Source organism: Nyctereutes procyonoides, unplaced genomic scaffold, assembly GCF_905146905.1.
Source record: "Nyctereutes procyonoides isolate TBG_1078 unplaced genomic scaffold, NYPRO_anot_genome, whole genome shotgun sequence".
Classification (NCBI taxonomy): domain Eukaryota; kingdom Metazoa; phylum Chordata; class Mammalia; order Carnivora; family Canidae; genus Nyctereutes; species Nyctereutes procyonoides.
In genome coordinates, this window is record NW_026575132.1 from 7,494,685 (window position 1) to 7,513,063 (window position 18,379).

An 18,379-nucleotide genomic window follows, 5' to 3' on the forward strand; every position below is an offset into this window, starting at 1 on the left:
CTGTTGATATTTTGATTTTTCAGGTAAAGTAGTATAAGTAAATATGCAATATTAGAATGAAAAAATCATGCATGCATAATTATGCATTCAAAATTATGTATAGATTTGGTTTTTTGTTTTATATATATATATATATATATTTATTTATATGTATAGATTTGAAGGCCTACCTTATTATTTATCAATTTCTGATGGTTACCTTAATAAAGCATCAAGTTTTGTGCTTATACCTATGAAATAATAATAATTACATTTAATGTCTATAATAATACACTGAAAGCGATGCATTACATACAGGTATTAAAAGAATACATTTACTTATTCTTCGTTACAGAGGCTTAATTTAGGGACCATGACATACTGTTGTCCATAAAGAGCACCTCCCATGAATCCTGTCACCAGAAACAACAAAGTCTCCCCTGGCATAAGTTCAGCCAGATTCTCAGGCCCTGCTGTGTGGGGAGTCTCGCGAGAAAGCACAGAATCCTATCTCAGTCTTCAGGCCCACTTGGTTCTTGGCACCGATGAATTGTAAATGTATTTTTTTGAGTGTGAGGTGGACATCTGTCTTCAGGGGACAGGACTAATAGCAGCATGTCATTCCTGGGAGGCCACTGAATAATTGTTAGGTAACCTTTATTGGTGTCTACTTCACTTTGTTCATATTGGCACTTCTGAGGCACAGTAATATATTCTCTTGGGATTTATAATAAACAAAATTATGTATTGCGTGTGGCAATTGGGGTTCGTTGAAAAAGGTCATGTTTTTGACTAGAAAAATGGGAGTGTTAATGTTCCTTGTAACTGTGTACAAAGTAGTGGATCGTGAAGGTTACAAGCAGAGATCAGTAAGATTTAAGTGAGAAACAAGGCCTTTTCCATGGCAACAGTTGACACTATAAAGGAACATCTATGCTTGTGGACTTGAGGGGAAATAAGAGTTGAGAATAGAAAGTCTGTCAGTCAGTGAGGTTTCACAACAAACAACCTCAGGGTTTGTGCCCTAATGCTGTTAGGGAAAACAGAAATGGCAGCAATCAATGAAACTATAGGACGAATTGAATGTTGGAGACATGGACATCTGTCCATGTCCAGATAACCAGCTGTTACCTGTCCGGTTTCCCTGTGGCCAGGTCTCCTCATCTACATGGACTTAATTTCCATACAGGTGAAAAATATTCTAACAGGTGAAATAGTCTTTGATTTTTATCTGTCACTGTTGATCTGCAATGAATAGTCAATTTTTATTGGGTTTTAATGGTTTTGCTTCTTGAGTGAATCACAGAGATGAAGCATATAGAAGAAGGTCAAGCAAAAGTAATTCTTCACCTTCACTGTTGTTGAATACACATCATATCAGTAGGTTTATTTATAAAATAAAATAACATTTTATTTTTTTAAAGATTTTATTTATTTATTCATGAGAGACACACAGAGAGAGAGGCAGAGACACAGGCAGAGGGAGAAGCAGGCTCCATGCAGGGAGCCTGACGTGGGACTCAATCCCGGGTCTCCAGAATCTCACCCTGGGCTGAAGGCGATGCTAAACCACTAAGCCACCCGGGCTGCCCAAATAAATAACATTTTAAATATGTAAATCAGGATATGGTATTCTTTATATTGTGATGCAAAGAGGATATTATGGTGTTATTTATCATTATCAAAAATCTTATCATTTTTTGAATCAATTTCTTCCCAGCTTTTGTTAAAGATTTCAAACCAAAGCCTTGTTATTTTGAGACAAACATTATTGTCTAGAGGAGGACAAAGAAACCTTTGTCTCAAAAATGAAAATGATAGAATGTGACTCAAAATTAGCATTAAGCTAATTTTGCAATTCCAGTTATTTTAGCAGACATTATAAAATTATTAATCTCCTGAAAATCTGGTACTATTGTCATTAATAATTTGCTTTACAGTGTGACTATTAGCAATTACAGTAGTGCCCCCTTATCCTCCAGTGGATGCCAGAAACCACAGATAGTACTGAACTCTATAGATAACTGCACTTTTTCCTATACATACATACCTATGTTATCATAGTTTGGTTTATAAATTAGGCACAGTAAGAGAGGAGCAATCATAACTAATAATAAAACAATTGTGACAACATACTGTTATGAAAGCTATGTAAATGTGGTCTCTTAAAATATCTTATTGTACTACTCACCCATCTTCTTTCTGTGATGATGTGCAGTAATAAAATGTCTATATGATGAGATGAAGTGAGATGAATGATGGAGGCACTGTGAGGTGGTGTTTGGCTACTATTGACCTTCTGACAAAAGGTCAGAAGGAGGATCATTTACTTCTATATTGTGGTTAACTGAAACTGTGGAAAGTGAAACTGCAGATAAGGTGGGCGGTGGGGGGGTAGGGGGACACCCTACTAGGGAGCATGGCAACAGGATCTTGGTGTCACTAAGCCCACTGATGCCATCTTCTGGGTTCCTGCAGCAAACTTTTACAAGCCACACTTAGTGGCAAGGTCTTTCTAGCACATCTAGGAATAATGGATGCTCTTCCATCTAGGAAGAGCTGTGTAATTTAAAATTATATTGAGATTCCATGTGGAAGTTGTATTCGTTTTCTTGTTAAATGGAAATGCTTTTAGTATTATTTTGCCTAAGGTCAGCTTTATAGATTTTGAACATTTCAAAGCTTCGTTTGCCTCTTGTCTGCTTTTAATTAAGGCTCTAGTGTTAAAGATATAATTTAACTATATATAATTACTATAGTACTTCTGTTTAATATTGCCCTTGTTGACTCTTTTTCCCCTTCCTGGTCTTGGTTATCAAACATTCTTGATGGTATTTAAAGCTGCTATTTATTTATTGTTTGTTTGTTTGTTTGGGGATTTTACCTATTTATTTAGTAATCTCCATACCCAACGTGGGGCTCAAAACCACAATTGTGAGATCAGAGTTGCATGCTCTACTGACTAAGCCAGCCAGGCACCCCTGTTTTTGTTTATTAAGAAGTGTTGTTGTATGCTTTTCTCTAATTACCAAATTTGATAATTTTTGTCAGTGTTCTGCTAACTTTATCATTTATAAAAACTTGTACATTAAAAAAGTGATTGAAAGAAGGCATTTATTCCAGGCAACATTAGTTTTGGGATTAATGATTTTTCTAAGAACCAGCCACTAGGACAATGCCTAGCACATAGTAGGTACATGAAATTTCTATAAGCTAATGCCCTATTTTGAAGTAATACACGGGACACGGATAATAAGAGTCATACTTGCAGAAAAGCCTGGATAGAAACCATGCAGCCAAAGAGCTTGAGATAATTTTTATTGAGTCATTTCTTAATGAGTTCTGAATGAATGACTGCAGTGATATTTAGAACAATGGAACCTTCCTCTGGTCTCAAAACAAATCAGTGGTACTGAGAACCTACCCTGAAATGGACTCTCTACACTCTGTGCCCACGTTTGCCTACAGAATATCACTTATTTTTACTTTCAGGTGAGAAGAGTCATAGAAGATGTCATTTTTTTAAAAATAGAAGATATCATTTTTCAGAATATTTAGATTGTCACTGGCTTCCTATAATTCAACTAGTTTTCTATCCCTGCCACAGTGTATACATATCAGAGTGGGTTTCCTAAAGAAGATAGCTTTAGTTTAGTGTATTTTGTTAAATTCACCTTTTATAAATAAAATACATGTTAAATACAGACATAAAACTTAATTTGGCAAGAGATATGTGCCTGCATAAGTTAGCATTGCCTTTAATAGATTCTGTTGAATTATAAGGTATTGTAGAGAATTAATGTTTTCTTTATGGATAATAAAACAGCTATTCCACTTACCAGTGAGGCATAGGGAGCCACCAGGGAGAGCAAATGGTACACAGAGCTTGGGTTAGGCTTCAGCCACTTCTCAGCAGTGATATCAGGACCTTTATCCCCACTGTACCACACACATAGTGACTTAAGGTGGGTCACATGATATTAATCATAAGTAAGTCATGTCACCTGTTGGTGACTTTACATTACACAATTTGAGTTTACTGTGAGAAAATAACTTCGGAAACTTTAATGTGGATTAAATGGTATGATTCTACAGTTGCAACCTTCCCTTACCTGAAACTTGAAGGTAACAGGTAGAATGAGGATACCACCTCCCCAACTTCTTAGAGTTTCGTGTAAAGAGTTAGGCCTTGTATGTGGAGAGTGTGTTTTCTCTAGACTGCCTAATTGCCAAACGTGGATGTAGATTTGGGCATTGGCCCATTGGACGGGATATATTTTATATATATATTAGATAACATGTATATATTAGACCTGATTGCCATTTGTTGAACTATCACCAATACAAGTTAATAAAGCCAGCATTTTTGAGAATAGCCTTCTTCTGGATGATCACTCTTGGCCTCTGCATGCTGTTCTAGTCTCATTTGGAGCCACTCTACCCCCAACTTTTGCTAGAGTCATCCTGGCCTTCTTTCTTATCAAAGAACATTTATACCTGCTCCTCTCCTTCCCTGAAAACCTCTGCTCTCACCCTTGTCACTGTCCTCACCATCTTAAGGCAACATAGGACATTCTCTCATCAGTTACCAGCAGAGATTTGAATAGCTAAATCCAGTAAGCCATCTTAACATCTTATTTTCCAGCACTCACTCCTTTAATTAAGTTCTGTTCTTTGGCTTCTTTGAGAGGTCATGCTCCTGGTTCTCTTATCCCTCAACCTTTATATTTTAAGCCTTCGTCTCTGCCCAGTCTTTTCATCTAGATGTCCCATAGTCATCTAAAATTCCAGGGCAGTCGGGTGGCTCAGGGGTTTAGCACTGCCTTCAGCCCAGGGCCTGATCCTGGAGACCCGGGATAGAGTCCCACGTCGGGCTCCCTGCATGGAGCCTGCTTCTCCCTCTGCCTGTGTCTCTGCCTCTTTCTCTCTCTCTCTCTCTCTCTCTGTGTCTCTCATGAATAAATAAATAAAGTCTTAAAAAAATTAAATTCCACCTTGGCCCAAAGTAAACTCTGTGTTGCTCCCATTTCACCTCTCCTGGTAGTCCATATCTCAGTAATATTTCTACTCACCTCTCAGTCAAACCAAAAACCTAGGAGTCATCCTAGACCCAGTCAAAGGTTTTTGATTTTACCTCCTATTTTTTTGATATTTCTCACCTCTCTCCATTCCTTTTACTAGTAATCTACTTCAAGCAATCACGGTCTCTTTCTTTAATGAGTCAGCAGTCACCTATAACACCATCCTCAGTGTCATCATCTAGTGCACATCCAGAGTGATCTCTTTAAGATAAAAATTAAACTTTATCAGTTTCTTCAAAACTCTACAATGTGCTAGTCCCTAGAATGTAGTAGGCATACACTTTACTGTTTGTTAAATGAATGAATGAAGACTGGAAACCTGGGGCCTCTCAATATCCAAGGTTGGGGCTCATTTGGATTCTAGATTATATTGTCCACAATCCTTGGAAGGTTTCATGTATCTACCAGATCTTTTTTCTGAATTTTGCTTGGAAGTTCATAAAACTAAAATGAACAGTATAGTGTTAAGAGTTCATAGGTTGTCTATAAGAACAAGATAGAAACCCTGTGGTGAAAATAAGATATATGTGCCTATATTTTTGCTTACCTTTTAATTATAATCTATTAAACTTTTATATAAAGACTTTATTAAGCGAGCTCTTCAAAAATAAGTGTTTTACCCTCATACAAAAAGAGAAAAATGAATGTCACTTTAGTGTATCTGTTATCTATAGAGCTGGATTTCTGCATTAGGCAAAAAAGCTTCCTTCTAATTTATTTGACAACTGATGTTTGATTGCTAATCTTTAAGGTTTGTAAATTTGTTCTGTTTTAACAAAGAACCATTTTGAGCTGTTTATTTAAAACAATCTGCCAAAAAAGGGAAAAGAATATATGATGATATAATTTGATATTTAAACATGCTCATCAGGTGAGAGGTAGCAAAACGTAGATATGTTTCCTTTACTCTTATATTTGTATTACAATGCTTTAGTTTACTCTATTTTGTGTGGTAAAATTTATATAACATAAAATTTTCTACTTTAACCATTTTAAAATGTACAGCCCTGTGGCATTAGGTACACCCACATTATTGTATTGCTTTAGTATACTTTTTTCTAAAATTATTATATTGAAATAATTCAATAGTTCCATTATTAAGACCCAAAAATGGTTGCACTGAATAAGCTAAGTTGCCTCTGCGGCTCATCAATGTGTTAAAGAAGAAAAATGATTTAATTTGTTGAGTGTTTGTTAAGGAGCTTGCAGTATATCCAGCCTTATTGGGGTCAGAGGACAAATGCCAATGGGAACTTATGGAAACAAGTTTATTAATTTGGCTTATTTGAACCTTTTTCTATAATTTTAGTTTAATAAAAACATATTTAGGGATCTATAAAGCTTTTACTGCTGTGTAAGAATCTCATTTAATCATGATTGGTATCCTAGTTCTAATACTGGATAAACAGCAATGTTGTTAGAAAATAATGAAAAATTTAAAAAAATAAAAACAACATTTGGCCATTTTCTCCTAGTATTTTGATATTATTTCTAAGACTAGAAATCAACCTTACATCATGAAATTAGATAGAAATTATGTTTATGATATGAATATATTAGAAACAATGCTCATAAGCATATCAATGTTTTGTATTGCCTTAATAAAAGAATAAAACATTTGCCTATTACTTACTTTGCTAGTTTATGGGACTCTTCTTGATTCTGACAATTAAGTCATTTAAGAAGACAGTAGATCCCAAATGTAAAGTTTTACCTTATCTTAAATGTTCAGAGACCATATAAACATAATTTGGTTTATTCATTTTATTATTTAAGTTGTTTAAATGTGTTCCCTTCCTGTGAAATGATAATTTGGAAACTTGAACATAGAATGCTAGGCAATAGAAAGGATTGAGTTCAATGCCTGACTAATTCTTGCACCCTGCTGGAAGAGGAGGCTAAACTTTAATTTAGGGGACAGAAGAGTCATAATGTGCTATCCAACAAACAAATTTTGTAAGCTGCTTTCAGAGAAATTTTGAGGGTAATAAGCACTTTAGCCTCTTCCCTTCATCCCAGAGTAAAGAAATTTAGCTTTAAAATAAATGAAAAGTCCTCATATTTTATAATAATCTCCTTATAATAATCACCTTATGACCAGAGGAGTCAATTCAATTATCTAATGAGCCAGAAGATGACAAGAGCACACTCGAACTAACAACAAACTTTGGTTTTCTTGGAAAGTGCCAAAAGCACCTGTCTTTCCAGTATATAGATAACTGCAGTGGATTTTTTCTCATTCCATCATCACGTATTTTTTGTATTTATCAGCAAGAAGATCTATCACCAACACTTCAAATTTTTTCATTTGGGAATATCTCTTGTCTGTTTGCCTGAACAGTCCCCCGTTTTCCACACTAACCTGCCAAGATCTCGAGTGGAACAGAAATGTGGAGGTGTAGGGTTCGACAAAGAGGCCATGGTTGTGATGAAGCTCAGAAGGAGATTTGGAGTTGCCCATCTTCCCTGTCCACTCAGTACAATTCCCAGCCCCCTCCCCTCTCAACTTCTCAGAGCTAATGTATAGCATGACCACTGGGGGAAAACAAACAAACAAAGAAACAAAAAACCAGACTTGGAGAAATATCAGAGTCCTGAAACTTTTCAAGCATATTTTGAATAGAAATAATCCTGGCTCTAGTCAACAGCAGACAGACGAATTATTTTTCATATGTGCTTTGTCCAATTTTTTGCTCATTTGGGGGCTTATAGTAACTTCGGAGTTTGTCCTTCGTGAGATGACAACCTAAGATTATATCTTTTCTGCTGGTTACAAGTTTTAAGGCATTTTGGGATAAGTTTTGTAATCATGTGGAAATTGGGGGTCAAAGCAGGAAATAAGCATTTTGGAGCAGGTCAATTCTTTCCTAGGCTAGATAGAAAACATTTATCTATTGAAGGCTTATCTTACTAAGAGAGATTGTCTTGATTTAAGGAGATATTACCATAGAGAAGAGAGGCTTGTAAGAAAAAGCTTTTCTGATAGCAGTACTTTTGTTCTTATGAACAGTGGCTCAAGCCAAGAGTGAAGTGTTAAGACTGTGAAGGTTGGTATGGTACCATATATAGATACAAGAACTATATACATGCATTTATAGCAACACTAATTTCCCACTTAAGGTTTGTTAGAAACTATTAGAGGTTTTATGATTCTATTGACAGTAATCCTACTTGGAACATGATCTGCTTTATATAAAAATAATTTTTTTGTGAAAGGTCTCATTAGCTTAAAATTTGCCTAGTCAAATGGTAGCTTTAAAAGCTGAGTCACAGTCTAATTTACTATCACAATTCGCAGTTTCCCTCTTTATTTTACTTGGTAGATTAATCCCATCTCAGCAGTGCTATTAGGTGCCTGCCTTTATAGTGTGGGAAAATACACACATACGTCTGAAATTTTTGAGCATGTGGGTTGTGATGAATTTAAATGTGTCCTAATAGTGCAACTGCATATAAACAGCTGCAGATTTATACTTGCTTTTTAACTTAAGGATGAGGAATTTGACTACTATGGGATAATTAAAAATAACAACTCTCTGGTAAAGCAAGAGCTAAATTGTTAAATGCCAGGCCATCAAGAAACAATATTCTGTAATCTGTACAGATTTTTTTTATTCTATAAATAAATTGAGTAATTTATATCTTTGTCACTTGAAGATCAGATATATTTTTCAGTTAATGAATCATCCCACCAACATCCTATAACTAAAGCAAATTTTGTTTTCTTTTCATGGGCAAGGTTTTAGTCAATTGAATAATAAATCATCTTGCCTTTTTCTGAATCACAGAATAGGGAGGCTCTTCTAGTTAAGATCACAATTAAATAAGGCCTTGGAGGAGAAATTCAGCACCCTGTTTTGAAAGAATGTCAGTGAAGGAGACAACCAGACTTCTTTGGTCAAACTTTTCGGTGCTTAAAATAGTAATATCATGTGTCTGTTTTAAAATATTTTCAGTTTATCACTGAAGATTTGTCTTAAATGCTCAGAGGTCAAGAATGAATCAACTTCTTGATAACCCCCCAAATTCTGGTCAGGTCCTACAGTGATTGGGTGTATGAAGAAATGTTCCTCTTTTTTCAAAAAGATTAACCTTATAAGCACTTACAGTATACAAAGAATATTCATGTACACTTTCTTTTGAGTCTCTCAGCAGCACTATTATATACAAGGATTATTGATTCCTGTTTAAAAGCAGAAATTAAGATTCAGAGAGGCTAAATGACTTACCCGAGGTCATATATCTACTGAGTGGAATAATCACAGTTTGAGACTAGTTATTTTTGCATAAGGACAATGATTTTTGCATTCCACACTTTGCTGCCTCTTCAAAATGCTTATAAAATCAAGCACTGTACACATGCATTAAGGTGTTTTTGCAAAATTTGTTCCTGGGAGAATTATCTGAATTGATGATCTGGCTGGGAACATGATTAACTTTAATCTATACTTTCAGAGGAAAGTATAAAAAATATCCAGTTTTAAGTGGCATTGGTCAGATGTTCAGTGTAAATGAATTGGGAGTGATAAGTAGAGAGGGTAGTCTGGGACTAAGATGACATCTACTAACCTATGAATATAAAGACGAGACTTGTAATTTGGGAAACACAGTATGTGAGAAGGCCTAGATACACCCAAGAAGGAAACAGCCACAAGAAATAATTAACCTGCTTAAGTCACACTAATCTGAACAGAGAAAGTTTAATGCCCTGTCAGAACTGTAGTTTGGTGAAGGGCAAAATGGGAGGACACAGGGAGTCTGTGAGACTAGGATCCGACGACACTTCAAGAGAGGGATAAAAGGTAAGGTGGAGGTGTTCTCTGTGAAATTCTATGGCAAAAGACTTGGAAATTTATTTTACATTGGAAGAACTCAAAAGCTAGTGGAACATTCAAATTTCTCTTTGGTTCTATGCTGTGGCTGCTAATAGCATTATACCAAAATGCAGGTTTCAATTCTCATAAGGTTCATCCAAACTGTTTACATTAGTCTGAAAATTTGCTCTAGTTAGAGTCATTTGTCTGCTGTTAGTTTCCAGTCTGACTTTCAAGATACATTCTTCAAAATACTTTGGGGAAAAAAAGTGACTTTTAGTTAAGTATGTTGTCCTTTTTGATGTAAAGCTTATGAAGGTAAAAATATTTTATTTGAACTAGTTTTATTTTATTTATTTATTTTAAAAAATATTTTATTTATATATTTGACACAGAGAGAGAATAGTGCTCAAGTAGGGGGAGCAGCAGGCAGAGGGAGAAGGAGAAGCAGGCCATCCCCCCGCCCCCCGCAGGGAGCAGGGAGCCCAATGTGGTCTCCATCCCAGGACCATGGGATCATGACCTGAGCGGAAGGCAGATGCTTAACTGACTGAGTCACCCAGGTGCCCCTTGAATTGGTTTTAAGTATAAAACTTAAACTGTTGCTAAGTATAAATGAGAAAAACTTTAAAGAAATCTATCATTTATTCTTTCACGTATCTGTAGGGATTTGAGTTAGGTTGTCAAAGTACCAACACATAGAAGTTCTTAGGAAATCTGCTTTAATGAACAAATGAGTGATCTGCCGTTAACTTAATAGTAGATTTTATTTCAAAGAACGCTAGGCATTTGAAAAATAAGTTTATTTTTTGAACCCAATAATACCGATTTTCTCAGCAAGTTTTCTTTTCTGGGATAATCAAAGTGTGAATTTTAGGCTAGCCTTCAGGTCCAAATCACCATAATATCTCAATGGAGTCTGAGGATTTCATAGAGTGTTACTGAATTTGTCTATTTTTCTAAGGAATATTGAATAACTATTTTCAAATTATTTTACAGGATCCTTCAAACCAAAAATGTGGTGGAAGAAAGAAAACAGTGTCTTTCAGCAGCATGCCCTCGGAAAAGAAAATTAGCAGTGCGAGTGACTGCATCAGCTTCATGCAAGCTGGCTGTGAACTGAAGAAGGTCCGGCCAAATTCTCGTATTTATAACCGTTTTTTCACTCTGGACACGGACCTCCAAGCTCTTCGCTGGGAACCTTCCAAGAAAGACCTTGAGAAAGCTAAGCTTGACATTTCCGCTATAAAAGAAATCAGACTGGGGAAGAACACAGAAACATTTAGAAACAATGGCCTCGCTGACCAGATTTGTGAGGACTGTGCCTTTTCCATACTCCATGGGGAAAACTATGAGTCTCTGGACCTAGTTGCCAATTCAGCAGACGTAGCAAACATCTGGGTGTCAGGTTTACGGTACCTGGTTTCTCGAAGTAAGCAACCCCTAGACTTTATGGAGGGCAATCAGAACACACCAAGATTCATGTGGTTGAAAACGGTGTTTGAAGCAGCAGATATCGATGGGAATGGGATTATGTTGGAAGACACCTCTGTAGAGTTAATAAAACAGCTCAACCCTACCCTGAAGGAATCCAAGATCAGGTTAAAGTTTAAAGAAATCCAGAAGAGCAAAGAAAAACTAACGACACGAGTGACAGAAGAGGAATTTTGTGAAGCTTTTTGTGAACTCTGCACCAGGCCAGAAGTATATTTCTTACTGGTACAGATATCTAAAAACAAAGAATATTTGGATGCCAACGATCTCATGCTCTTTTTAGAAGCTGAGCAAGGAGTCGCCCATATTACTGAGGATATGTGCTTAGACATTATTCGGAGATATGAACTTTCCGAAGAGGGACGTCAAAAAGGGTTTCTTGCAATTGATGGCTTTACCCAGTATCTGTTGTCACCAGAATGTGACATTTTTGATCCTGAGCAGAAAAAGGTTGCTCAAGATATGACGCAGCCATTATCTCACTACTACATCAATGCATCCCACAACACCTATCTCATAGAAGACCAGTTCAGGGGCCCGGCTGATATTAATGGATATGTTAGAGCTTTGAAAATGGGCTGTCGTAGCATTGAACTTGATGTCAGTGATGGTTCAGACAATGAACCGATCCTTTGTAATCGAAATAATGTGACAACACACCTTTCCTTTCGAAGTGTCATAGAGGTGATAAATAAATTTGCCTTTGTTGCTTCTGAGTACCCACTCATTCTTTGTTTGGGAAATCACTGCTCCCTACCACAGCAGAAGATAATGGTTCAACAGATGAAAAAGGTCTTTGGCGATAAGCTCTATATAGAGGCGCCTTTGCCATCAGAAACCTACCTCCCATCACCAGAAAAATTGAAAAGAATGATTATTGTGAAAGGAAAGAAATTGCCTTCTGACCCAGATGTTTTAGAAGGAGAAGTAACAGATGAAGATGAAGAAGCAGAAATGTCTCGAAGGCTGTCGGTAGATTACAATGGTGAGCAGAAACAAATCTTGCTGTGTAAGGAGCTCTCTGATTTGGTATCTATCTGCAAGTCTGTTCAGTATAGGGATTTTGAACTGTCTATGAAGAGCCAAAACTATTGGGAAATGTGTTCATTTAGTGAAACAGAGGCCAGCCGAATTGCAAATGAATACCCAGAGGATTTTGTAAATTATAATAAGAGGTTCTTATCAAGGGTCTATCCAAGTGCCATGAGGATCGATTCCAGTAACTTGAATCCACAGGACTTTTGGAATTGTGGCTGTCAGATTGTGGCAATGAATTTTCAGACTCCAGGTCCAATGATGGATCTTCACACAGGCTGGTTTCTTCAAAATGGGGGATGTGGTTATGTTCTACGGCCATCCATCATGCGAGATGAAGTTTCTTACTTCAGTGCAAACACAAAGGGCATTGTACCTGGGGTGTCTCCTCTAGCTCTTCATATCAAGATCATCAGTGGTCAGAATTTTCCAAAGCCCAAGGGAGCTTGTGCCAAAGGAGATGTCATAGATCCCTACGTTTGTATAGAGATACATGGAATTCCAGCAGATTGTTCAGAACAAAGAACTAAAACTGTCCAGCAGAACAGTGATAACCCTATTTTTGATGAAACTTTTGAGTTTCAAGTAAACCTACCTGAGCTGGCCATGATTCGTTTTGTTGTTCTGGATGATGACTACATTGGGGATGAGTTTATAGGACAATATACAATACCATTTGAATGTTTGCAGCCGGGATATCGGCATGTGCCCCTGCGCTCTTTTGTGGGTGACATCATGGAACATGTAACCCTTTTTGTCCATATAGCAATAACTAATCGAAGTGGAGGAGGAAAGGCACAGAAGCGCAGCCTGTCAGTGAGAATGGGGAAGAAAGTTCGAGAATATACCATGCTCAGGAATATCGGCCTTAAGACCATAGATGACATCTTTAAAATAGCAGTTCATCCCTTACGAGAAGCCATAGATATGAGAGAAAATATGCAGGTAGGAAAAATCCCAAGCTCTTCTTTCCTACTTTTACTTCTTACAACCCCTCCCTCACCAATGAATGTTGTGTTTTACTAGTGATCTGACTCCTCAAAAAACTATCAGAAAAGTGTAAACCCATCTACCGTTGAATTAAGTGTTGCCTGTGATAAAGCAGATACATTTTATGTATCAAATTGTGAATGAACATTGGGTTAAATTTAACCTGAACCAAACCAATTAATATAAATGCTTTATATATCCATTAAATATCCCTGCCATATAACCAATATGGGGTTGTGTATATGAAACAATGTGAAAAAAATAGAATGTAAAACAATACATATGTGCAATATATAAAATATTATATATACAAACAGACAATACTAATTACAAGTATATATGTAAAATCTGCGGATATGAACATGAAAGGGAATTTGAAGTCATATAAACAAATATAATGCCTATTAGGTTATTTTAGTTGTTTAAGTGAATGACAACAATAATAAATTGCTCCCCACCAGAGGAAACACAACTAACCAACCAATATTCAGCATTTGAACTTGTTGAAAACTATGTCATCTTCTCTAAGAAACGTGGTTTAATGGGAGGAACATGGATTCCAGCTTAAACTCTATCCCCTTGTGATCTTGAGCAAATTATTTTAGATATCTGATCATCAGTTTTCTCCACATGTGGTAAGAAAAATACTAATACATCACAGAATTATTATCAGAATTAAATGACAATATATGTAAGTTGCCCACTCCTGGCATGTGGAGATTCAACATTAATTTCCTTCCCTTTGTTAATGCTTATATTCAGACAATACCTTTCTTCGATATTATAGAATATAGTTATTCTAGGCTCATGTTACTGAGAAACAATCAAACAACAAATACTAAGTTCCTGCAATATGCAAAAGAGGTGTTGGTTGGCAGAAGAAGTAGCAGTCTAGGTATGAGAACAGAACAAGAGAGGAATATTTTTCAATGAAATTTATTTGCTCCTTTAGCTAATATTTTAATAGTAATTTTCACCAAAGGACCACACTTTCAAGATAGAAAACAAGCTTGAAGAAGTTAAGCGATTTCCCAAATATTGCAGTTAGTGAGTAGGAATATTGGGCTTTAAATCCAGAAGTGCCTACTACCAAAACTCATGATCATTCATGGTTTTTAGTCATGTGGTACTGAACCTCAAACCCATCATTTGGTGAAGACTATATTTTTACATTTTTTCACAGAGAAATTCCAGAATGGACCTAAAATCAATTTTAAATAGCTAAAGTGGTAGGAAACACTATGGTACATAAACCACACATTAATACTTAGATTGTAAGCAATTTTTTTTGAAGTGGTTGCTTTGGCCACTATTTTAAAAATAGGCTCCAAATATTAGCATCTTCTATCTAACATTTTCTGACATATTCAAAACTATTATAAACCCCTGTGTTAGATTACTTATACATCATTTCTGCATTTTACTTTATATATTACAAGTAGATTTTATTTCTCTGTAATTCTTGAAATATATCCTTCACACATATTATGTGTTTAAAATACACAGTAAAAAGAGTTGGTTATGATAAAGTTTTTCCAGGTAATGCTGATAATTTATATCATCTCAACCTAAAGTTTCTTGGGTTAAGGATTATTTGAACCCTAATCAGTAGAGAAATGAAATACCATCATTGTTGCTAAATTCATTTGACATCTAATAGGTATGGCTCACTGTTAATAAGACATAAAATAGTTATAATTTCTATTTCAAATGAATTTTAAAAGGCTGTAACATGAACAAATGTAGCTCTACATGAAATTTGCTTTAGTACGTGCATCTGTCAGGTACATTTCTGATGGGATGACAGAGAAATACCATTGCTGGTTAGTCAGATGCAGGGTGGTGAGTAATAGCAGCCTGCTACCTTGAAGGGAAAAGCCGAAAGGAGATGTACTCCAGTATATAATCACTGACATGTTTTTATAATCATCATGATACAAATTGAATAAGATATTCACAACCGGCCAATGCTAATTCATGTGACTACTCCAGCACTCTGTTTTGAAAAGCACCATGTAGCCGTGGTTCACAATCAGCTTTGCTTTATGGTATATTTGTGGCAGTTGCTAAAAACTGACAAAGTATAATAGTGAATTGGTTCTGTGTGTTATCGTGGTGCACATTACACTTCTGGTTGATTATAATCCAGTTTCCTTCAAATTACATATTATTGGAGGGTATACCTTTAATGAATATACTTTCGTGTAAGTCTAGAAGTGCTGGGGGTGATGTGTCATGTGGTCAGAAGTTTAATTCTATGTTTTCTTCCCACAGAATGCCATAGTGTCTATTAAGGAACTATGTGGACTTCCTCCAATTGCCAGTCTGAAGCAGTGCCTGTTGACCCTGTCGTCTCGGCTCATCACCAGTGACAATACCCCTACGGTGTCTCTTGTGATGAAAGACAACTTTCCTTATCTGGAGCCTCTGGGGGCAATTCCAGATGTGCAGAAAAAAATGTTGGCTGCTTATGACCTGGTAGGAAATTGTGACCCTATATTTCTTATCTGTGTGTGTGGGGAAATCATCTGGCGGGGCTTTTCTGTGGAATTCTAATGAAAAAATAAGATTGGGAGTGGCAGGCAGAGCCAGCCCACACAGCTTCCCTTAAGCCCCAGTGAAGAGGGCTGAAGCAATGCTTTGAATCCAGAGCCCCACAGATTATAAACAGAAATTCTCTGCATTAGCAAGGAATGAATTATCAAGTCTTTAAAAATATACACAATTTTTCATAATCTAAATGACTGTGGCCTCCAACATAACCATTTAATTGTATACCTATAGGAAATGAACATAGGCTTCTTAGTGCTGCCTTATGATGTTTGAGACAAAATATTTCTCTAGAATTTATATTTCTTTTTTTAAAGATTTTATTTATTTATATGAAAAAGGAGAGAGAGAGAGAGAGAGAGCATACAAGCAGCAAGCAGAGGGAGAAGGAGAAGCAGACTCCTCACCCAGCAGAGAGCCCAATGTGAGGCTTGATCCCAGTACACTGGGGTCATGACCTGAGCCGAAGGCAGATGCTTAATGGACTGAGCCACCCAGATGCCCCTGGAATTTATATTTCTTTTTTAATTAACTAATTAATTAATGATAGACATAGAGAGAGAGGCAGAGACACAAGAGGAGGGAGAAGCAGGCTCCATGCTGGGAGCCCGACGTGGGACTTGATTCCAGGACTCCAGGATCGTGCCCTGTGCCAAAGGCAGACGCTAAACCGCTGAGCCACCCAGGGATCCTCTGGAATTTATATTTCTAAGCTAATACCATTAAATGATTTTCTGAATATATAATGTAACTTATGTATTAATTAAATTTAAGAATAATTATATTTTTGCATCTCCTAATTCCATAAAAAATTAAGGAGCAAATGAAAATCTGGAAAAATTTGTAACATAAATACCAGATAAAGTATAACTATCCTTAAAATAGAAAGTGCACCTAAAAATCAGTAAGAAGGGGTGTCTTGGTGGCTCATTTGGTCAAGCAGCCAACTCCTGATTTCAGCTCGTCCTTGGTGTTACGACCCTCCCATGCAGGACTCTGGCTCTCCATCCTCTGTGACCCGGCGTGACTGGGTGCTGGGCGAAGTCCCCCTTGGTGCGTAGTGGGGGAAGCTTGAGGCCTGCCTCTGGGGCGAGAGGTGGGCAGGGAAAGGCAGGGAGAGTCACGGGGCAGCAGAGTGAGTGGCGGCCTCCCTCCTTCCATACACATTTCCTAAGCTGGCAGCTGCTGCCGCCGGGCCTCCACCACTGCGGTGGAGCAGCACCCAGAGGCTCCTTTTCACTGAGCAGCAATCTCCCTAAGGTCTGCCTTGCTTTTTGCATCAGAGAGCAAAGTGGTCAGGCTGGGAGTGCCCCAGAGACCACTGGCTACCTTGCCCAGGGAGCAGGGTGGGGTAGGGAAGGGCTGAGCTCAGTATACAAAGCAGGGTCTACAGGCAGAGTCTCCTGGCACTGGGTGCCAGAGGGAGGGACAGCCTGGGAGTGGGCAAGAAATAATTGTACATAGTTCAGCTCTACGTTATTTATAGAAAATGTACAGATGTGTGAATGTGAAATAAATGTCCTTAACTCTCAAAAAAAAAAAAAAAAAAAAAAAAAGCCTGGGTTCAGGCTCCATACTCAGAGTAGAGTCTGCTTCAGAATTCTTCCTCTGTGTCTCTGGTGCTCACCTCCCCCCCCCCCCACTTGCTCATTCTCTCTTCTCTCTCAAATAAATAAATCTTTGAAGAAAAAAAATCATTAAGAAAAATAATATGGGGCAAAAATCTTATATCAATTAGGTTTAAGTATAGCTTCATAAAACAAATGATGTAACACAATCATGGCCTAAAAATACAGTTTTACTCTTTCAAATAAAAATCTGGAGATCAGCTTTCCAGTATAAAACTTCTGTAAAGTTCTTAGGAACCTAGATTTCCCTCTACCATCCCTATAGTGCAATCCTTATCCTCATGGTACAAATGGCTACTGAAGCTCCCACCAACACCTGCATTCCAACCATCAAGAATGATGAAGAGGAAAAGAGGGCATATCATCTGCCTTTAAGGACATTTCTCTGAAATAGCAAAGATCATTTTTGCTTATATTTCATCAGCCTAGAGTTAATATACAGCCACACTTAGCTGCAAAAGAGAATGGAAAATATCTTTATTTCAAGGAGGTGTGTGCCCAACTAAAAATGATCTCTTCTGTTACTAAGAAATAGAGAGAGGAGAGTTATTAAGAGGATAACAAATATTCTTTCCTTCAGATGTGAACAGGCAATTCATGTATCTTTTCTCTCCTAAAAATAAACAATGAAAATCTAAAAACATATTTAACCTTAAAATAAGTCTTTAATTAGAGATACTACAGACATGTAGTGAAATATTCCCTCTCTCATTGGCACTAAAAATAATAGTACCTCTAATAGAGAATTTAAGGTAATGTGTACTCTCATCCATCTACCTCTACTATGAAAATAAATTACTATGATTTT

The 18,379-nt window shown here is 36.9% G+C and overlaps 1 protein-coding gene across 4 annotated transcripts in view; it reads left to right on the plus strand.

Annotated features, from left to right (window-relative positions):
- The window catches only part of PLCL1 (phospholipase C like 1 (inactive)), a 330,535-nt gene that overhangs the window by 245,465 nt on the left and 66,691 nt on the right, over positions 1-18,379 (plus strand). For 3 of the 4 annotated variants that reach the window (XM_055345685.1, XM_055345686.1, XM_055345687.1), the window contains exons 2-3: positions 10,874-13,348; positions 15,668-15,871. In XM_055345685.1, coding sequence (XP_055201660.1) covers positions 10,874-13,348; positions 15,668-15,871 — 2,679 coding nt within the window. Of the gene's footprint in view, positions 1-9,797; positions 9,863-10,873; positions 13,349-15,667; positions 15,872-18,379 lie in introns of those variants that run through there. The other variant, XM_055345689.1, reaches the window with a different exon arrangement.